This window comes from Physeter macrocephalus, chromosome 13, assembly GCF_002837175.3.
Source record: "Physeter macrocephalus isolate SW-GA chromosome 13, ASM283717v5, whole genome shotgun sequence".
NCBI lineage: Eukaryota > Metazoa > Chordata > Mammalia > Artiodactyla > Physeteridae > Physeter > Physeter macrocephalus.
The window spans coordinates 25,774,092-25,781,458 of NC_041226.1; the positions used below are offsets into that span (position 1 = coordinate 25,774,092).

The 7,367-nt window shown below is 36.3% G+C and overlaps 1 protein-coding gene across 5 annotated transcripts in view; it reads left to right on the forward strand.

The window, feature by feature from the left end:
• The window catches only part of VWA8 (von Willebrand factor A domain containing 8), a 365,312-nt gene that overhangs the window by 171,184 nt on the left and 186,761 nt on the right, over window positions 1–7,367 (forward strand). For all 5 annotated transcript variants that reach the window (XR_003682537.2, XM_028497346.2, XM_024125806.3 and 2 more), the window contains one exon: window positions 3,199–3,275. Coding sequence is in view for 4 of the 5 variants with exons in the window: in XM_028497346.2 (XP_028353147.1) it covers window positions 3,199–3,275 (77 nt within the window). In the remaining variant the exon portion in view is untranslated. The remainder of the gene's footprint in view (window positions 1–3,198; window positions 3,276–7,367) is intronic.

A 7,367-nucleotide genomic window follows, 5' to 3' on the forward strand; every position in this document is an offset into this window, starting at 1 on the left:
AAACTGCCTTTCTTTAAACTAGACTTTCCTCTCCCACCCAGCAAATGCACTTCCCCTCCCCTATTTCATGTGTCGTAAGTAGCATCACCTTCCACCCTGTGGCCCAAGACAGAAAAGTTGATTTCTCCAGCTCCTCATCCCCACATCTGGTCCATCGCCAAGTCCTGTTAGTTCTTTCCCTTAGCTGTCTCTTAAATACATTCATTTCTCTCTGCTCCTTACTTTAAGCCACCTTTATCTCCTGCCTGAGCTTTCTAAGGAGTTTCCAAATGGCTTTCCTTTGCTTTCAGTCTTGCTCTCTGCCACATCATTTCACCAGAGTGATTTTCCAAAAATGAAAATCTGATCCTATTACTCCTCTGCTTCAGTGGCCTTTTGGTGCTTGCAGGAAACGGTCCAAACGCTTTTACGTGGCTTCCAAGACTTCCAGAGCTAGACCCTGCCTCCTGCTCTAGCCTCCTTTCTTACCCCTCCTCATTCCTGCTCCTTGACATCCCTCAGACCTGTCCAGCTCTCCAGCTCACTAGTACCCACAAGTCTTTACACATACGGTTCTCTCTTCCTGGAACACTCCTCCTTCTGCACCTTCCCTTTACCTCTTTAATTCCTTGATATTTCAACTGAAATATCATTGTGCATAGTGGGACTTCCTGAGCCCTTAGTTAAGTCTTCAAGCCTTTTGGATGTCCCACAGCAGAACACTTATCACATGTATATCTATTATGTTTGCTTAATTGTCTGTGTTTCCTACTAGATTGTAAGCTATGAGTGTGGCTCAGGGGCTGTAGCTATTTTATTTGCCGTTGTATCCTACTCAGCTAGTGCAGTACCTATAACATTAGGTGCTGAAACAGTTGATAAATTAGACAGGGAGGGGGAGGGAGGGAGAGAAGGAAGGAAAGAAGAAAGAAACAAAGAAAGAAAAAGAAAAGAGAGAGGGAGGGAGGGAGGGAGGAAAAAAGTTTTTCAAATAGAGACTACAAAGATTCTAGTGACAGTTTGAATGAGATCAGGGAAAAGACAGACAAACACATTCCGAGAGTCATTCATTGAGCAGCTGGGTACATGACAATACTGTTATATTGGGGTTAAAAAAAAAGAAGAGTAAGTCTGGGTGGAAGCATAATGAGTTTAGTAGGAACATCTGGTGCAAAAGTTCAGTTGACAGTTAGGAATAGGGAATCTCATCTCAGCTAGAGCTTAGGAAAGAAGTGTGAGCCATATGTGATGACTGAAGTCAAGGGAGTGGGAGGGAGTGGGTGAGATTCCCAGAGACAGTATATGGAACTAGAAGACGTCTGAGGTTGGAGTTCTGAAGACCCTAACATTTGTTAAAAACAAGACAACTGGCCCCAGATGGAGTCACTTATGCTAAATCCTGTCACAAAACCCAGGCTTAACTAGGTAAACAGTTTCAGCCTCTCCCACAAATGGAATCTTAACCAGTCAATGAGGAATCACTGGTCAGCACTAACTAGTGAGATCATTTGCCTGATAGACCCCTGCCTTCCCCTAAAGGAAAGTGACCTTGTCCCACCTAGTACTGAATATAACAGTCTTGCTAGTATTACTTCCTTGTCCTGCTCCCTTCTGCCTATAAAAGTCTTTCATTTTGTACAGCTCCCCAGAGCTCCTTTCTATCTGCTAGATGGGATGCTGCCCAATAAATGAATCACTGAATAAAGTCAATATGCTCTTTAGGGGCTTCCCTGGCGGCGCAGCGGTTAAGAATCCGCCTGCCAGTGCAGGGGACACGGGTTCGAGCCCTGGTCCGGGAAGATCCCACGTGCCGCGGAGCAACTGAGCCCGTGCGCCACAGCTACTGAGCCCGCGAGCCACAACTACTGAGCCTGCATGCCTAGAGCCTGTGCTCCGCAGCAAGAGAAACCCCCGCTCGCCACAACTAGACAAAGCCTGCGCGCAGCAGCGAAGACCCAATGCAGCCAAAAATAAATAAATAAATTTATTTTAAAAAATGAGATCTTTAAAATTTACTCAGTTGAATTTTTTTTTTAAACACATTTAAAGAAGACATAGCAAAAGAGCTTCTTAGTGGCAGCCTGGGACTTCACATTGCATTGTCCTACATTTATGGGACGTGTAAGCTCCTAAAACAGTGCTCAGGAGGAGTTTGAAAAGGCATGGCTGATCCTGTAATTTTGGAAGTGGGGAGGAAGCCCATAGTAGTTTTCCATGACTTGTTTCTTTCAAGAAATCCTTTGTATTTCTGACATTACAATGCCTTTATGATACATGTTTTTCTCTAGGTTTCTTGAACGGAGCTGATATATTAACACACATTTTACTCACCTGCATTTATTTACTTAAAATTTTATGTTGATTGCCACACGCCATTTAAAGGCCACATAGCTATTTTACCGTACATTCGAATGTGAACATTATAAGAAATCAATGTGTTATTTATTGCTGGAACATATGTTACAGAACTCAGCTTTTTTAACCACTTCTACTCTTCCCACTCAACCCACCTGTTAAAAGATTTACATCCCATTAATAGAGTATTCCACCTCTAAGTGAAGACTTTAAAATGGGGCAGTAGCATGGGAGTGGATCCCATTTTTAACAGTCTGTCCGCTACGAAAGGACAGCAACTCTCGCCATCAGTGAGTGGTAAGGAAATGAGGGCATTTCTAGGAAGAGCAGATATAGTTGAGACGTATTAATAAACCCTGGTTATAATTTTAGGTTTCTGAGGTTTTAAAGGACTAAAAAGTAGGATAAAAGGAGAAGAAATTAGTGTTTGATTAAAACAGAAGTACAGTATTATATTTATCTTTATAGAACTAAAAACCACACTTCTGAAGAGCTGGTTAGAAAAATCATTGTTTTTACACTTACTTGATTTCCTTTAATGCCATTCTTCACATCTGAAATAGATAATATTCTGCTCTAATGTCTGCACTTCAGTGTAAAATTACAGAACAGAAAAAACAAGTCACAGAAGGCTAAAAATAATGATGAATTTCCTTTTAAATAAGAACTTAGAGCTAGTGTATTTAGAAGTAAAATTTTTTTTGAAAAACCTTTATGTCATAGAAGATGTGCTGTATACGTTTACTCGTTTGGTTTTCATTAACAATAAGCTAAAACAGTAAGTAGGTTTTGGTAAGAGAGTCTTCTGGTTTGTTTTACCTCCAGACAAAAGTTACTTTTAATGCTTCTTTGTGTAATTTACAGGGCGTAGGAAAAAACAAGATTGTTGATAGATTCCTTCACCTGCTCAACAGACCTCGAGAATATATCCAGCTGCACAGGTAAGAGGATAAAACCCACAACCTCTTAAGATCTGGTTTCGTCATTTATTTTGCTCCCAGTACAATTTAAAAATACTTTCTTAAACGCCCGTTTTTAATATACCAGTTTCATCTCTGTTCCTCCTACTGTTATCTCTCCTCCCCTTAAAAGGTAAAAAAACTGTGCAAAATTTATTTTTAAAGTGTCTAATGCTTTATAAACATGAATTAATAGATATTTTGTGGACAGAGTGATGAACATTACATTCAGGAAGCAGTTTTCATCAACATAAAGGCTCTTAAATTAGAAGAAAAATATGTAGAGACTAAGCCCACTCTCTAACAGGAAGCTAAAATAGCTCACAAGGAGAAACATCAGCTCTATGAATCTCAGGTGTGAGATAAGGAAGTCAAAACTATGAAGCAGTAAGTTATTAGTCTCCTTGCCTTCCTTGATAACACTTTGTGGATTATTTAATTTTGTGTGGTCAGAATGCTGGTCCAGGGATAGCCTTTAATCAAATAGATTTTCTCAACATGGATTGTTTTTAGCTTTATTAATGAACCTGTTCTGAATATTTTAAAAATAAAATATAAGCAGCAGATCCACCAAAAGGTAGAGAGAAAAAAAAAATCAAGGAATATACCAAGTAGTAAGCAGCTTAAAAGTAGACTGAATTGTTATTGTTTTAATCCCAGGAAATTAACAAAAATATTGTGTAGTGGAAATAACACTGGATTGAGTTACAAGAATTGGTTTCTGGTTTGGATCCTTTCACTAAATAATGATGTGTCCTTGAGAGGAAAATGTAGGAGAAAAGAAGGTAGAGTCAGTGGACTAAAGGAGAAAGAGAAGAGGACCAAAGTGAAGCTGAGAGATGGTCAAAAACTCCTTCTTGGCATTTACACCTCTGGCTGTGATGGAGTAACTAGTACCAGGTTAGTCCTACCACAGTAAAGAACTATAAAACTGGACAAGACTCACAAACACTGGGAAAGGAACAACCACTAGGGACTGGTGAGCTGAACAATTACCAGAGCTCCCACATGGTTAAGAGACTTCATTAAACTTACTCCTGGTGTTCACAAGATACCCTGTAAAGTTTATGCTTTAGAAGTAGGATCAATCTGCCCCTAGAGTAAAAGCTACTTTACGCCTACCCTTAATAAGTTTAAAAATAACGCTTGAAAAAACAAGGATGTTTGCTATTTAACCCTATTTTGTAAGTTTTTCTCATACAAAATGATTTTAAAAGTTAAGGGGATGTATGTTGGGGGAAAATGTTTTGAAAAAAATCAAGCTGATTCAGAAGTGAATTAACTGCTTAGCTGAACAAACTTACCGGGCAATGAAAGAAGCCTACAAAATCCAAACATTTAACAACAGAGCATTCACAATATGAAGCATTCAATAGAATATTACTAGGCATACAGATAAGCAGAAAATAGACCCCAAATGGTCAATAGAAATAGACCCTAAAATGACAGATGATAGAATTAGCAGACAAGGACTGTAAAACAGTTGCCTTAAATATATTCAAGCATATAAAGGACATATAAAGGGGGAATGAACATAATGAGGGAATAATTAGGAATTCTCAATACAGAAATAGCAACCTTAAAAAAGCAGTCTCACATATGGGCAATTAGAGTTTCAACAAAAAAGGACAAAGAATGGGGCAGAGTAATATTTAAAGATGTAATGGTGAAAAAATTTCCAAATTTGATGAAAAGCATGAAGTCACCAATCCAGGAAGCTCAACGAACCTCTAACAGGATAAGCAGGAAACCACAATAAAGTACATTGTAATCAAATTGTTGAAAACTGAAAAAGGAAATCTTTAAAGCTGCCAGCGAAAAAAAGACATATTACATATAGGAGGAAGATCATAAAAATGACGACTGACTTGTCATGAGAAATAAATACCACAATTCAGTGAAATAGTTGTTTTTAAAGAGCCAAAAGAAGAAAAAAAAAGTCAGTATACAATAGTATATCTGGCAAAACGTTCTTTAGAAATGCAGACATTCTTGGATGAACAAAAACAGAGTATTTTTTACCAGCAAACCTGCATAATATAAGAAAATTACAGTTCAGTATTTTCCATGAGCATAGATACAAAAATCCTTAACAAGTATTAAATCAAATTCAACAATATATATAAAAAGGATAATACATCATAACCCAGAGGGTTTTATCCCAGGAATATAAAGTTGGTTTAACATTTGAAATAAAATAATTTAATTCACTCTATTTACAGCATAAAGGAAAAGCCATATGATCATTTCAGTCATTGCCAAAAAACAAACAAACAAGCAAACAAAAACACTTGGTGAGATGCAGTGCTCATTCATGATAAAATGTTACAGCAAATTACAAATAGCAGGAAACTCCCTCAACCTGTTAAGAGGCATCTATGGAAAACCTATAACTAACTTACATTTAATGGTAAAAAAAAAAAAACAACTAAATACTTTGCTCCTATGATTGGGGAAAAGGCAAGGATATTCACTTTTCATCATTATGCTAGAGGTCCTAGCCAGTGCAGTAAGGCAAGAAAAAGTAATAAATGGCACATATATTTAAATAGAAGAAGTAAAGTTGTCTAGAGACAACATGATTGTGTATATTAAAAACCCTAAGAAATCAAAAAAAGAAAAAGAAAAAAACTATCAGAACTAAAAAGTAAATTGAGCTAGGTCACAGGATACAAGGTCAATGTACAGAATCAGTTGTATTCCTATATAATTGCAATGGACAATGGGAAAATTAAAATATTTAGATACCTTTTATAATAGCATAAAAACATGAAATACTTAGGAATAAATTTAACAAAATTTGTACAAATTTTAATTTACTAATTTTAATAGGGCATGGCTAGGTCATCTCAACTCCTAAACTTCTATAACTCACCTAATACATAGCTTCAGAAAGTTTCTAGCCTATTCCCATATCATCTCACAGTTCTTCTTTATATGAATTAGGCCTTATGTAAACCTAGGAATTTCAACTTACCTTTTTTTTTTTTTTTTAAGAATTTACTATGTCAAGATTACAGGACTAGGTGTTTTAGGAGATATGGAAAGAAATAAGAAACATAATCTCTATCTTTAAGGAGCTGTAACACTGTTTTTTGTATGTGATTATTTCAGTCTTTCACGTTCCACTTAATCTAAAAAATTAACTCCTTTTTTTCCTCACCTTTAAGCCTTTCCACCAGTTTTTCTTCCTACATGAACAAAGTTTGGGGGAAATAATGAAAGAATCAAAATGTTTGCTAGTTTCACCTGAATAACTTATTTGTAACATATCACAGTTCCAGTTTTCGAGCCACAAGACACACGGCAAGACCCATATTTTATGTTTTAAGGATGATACAGTGAGCATTGCAGTTATTCATTCTTATTTGTGCTATTTTATCTCTTTCATTTTGGTTTCATTGTGTTTAGTCTGTACTGTTTAGTGGTGCCCTTAAAAATATGTAATTACTTGAAAGTTTTAATGAAGTATATACTGATGCCACGTAATTGTATAAATTAGAGCCAAGACAAATGAATTTAAATTTTATATTTTAAAATAATCAAGCAGAAAACCAACTTTTCTCTTAAGGATGACTTCAGAGGTTGAAATCAGCTCTCAAATTTATGCTCAGAAATACGCAAGTCACTTTATATGAGGGTCCCTTTGTATGGTGAGGCAGTTTTTAGATTTCTGTATATTGGACATTAGAATATTTTTAAAGAAAGATACATTAGGCAGAGCTAGCTCAATTAATTCTGATTGTAGATTATGAAGGTTAGTTAATACAATCAGCAAGAAAGGAAGCAAAGAAATGTAACACGTACTTAGTAATTATTCTTGAGTCTATGTCACCATCACATTCATTGTAAACAGGCCTTTTGCTTACAATTCATTATCTTTAATAGTTATAACCCTCAGAATGGGAGAAAATATTTGCAAATGAAGCAACTGACAAAGGATCAATCTCCAAAATTTACAAGCAGCTCACACAGCTCAATAACAAAAAAACAAACAACCCAATCCAAAAATGAGCAGAAGACCTAAATAGACATTTCTCCAAAGATATACAGATTGCCAACAAACACATGAAA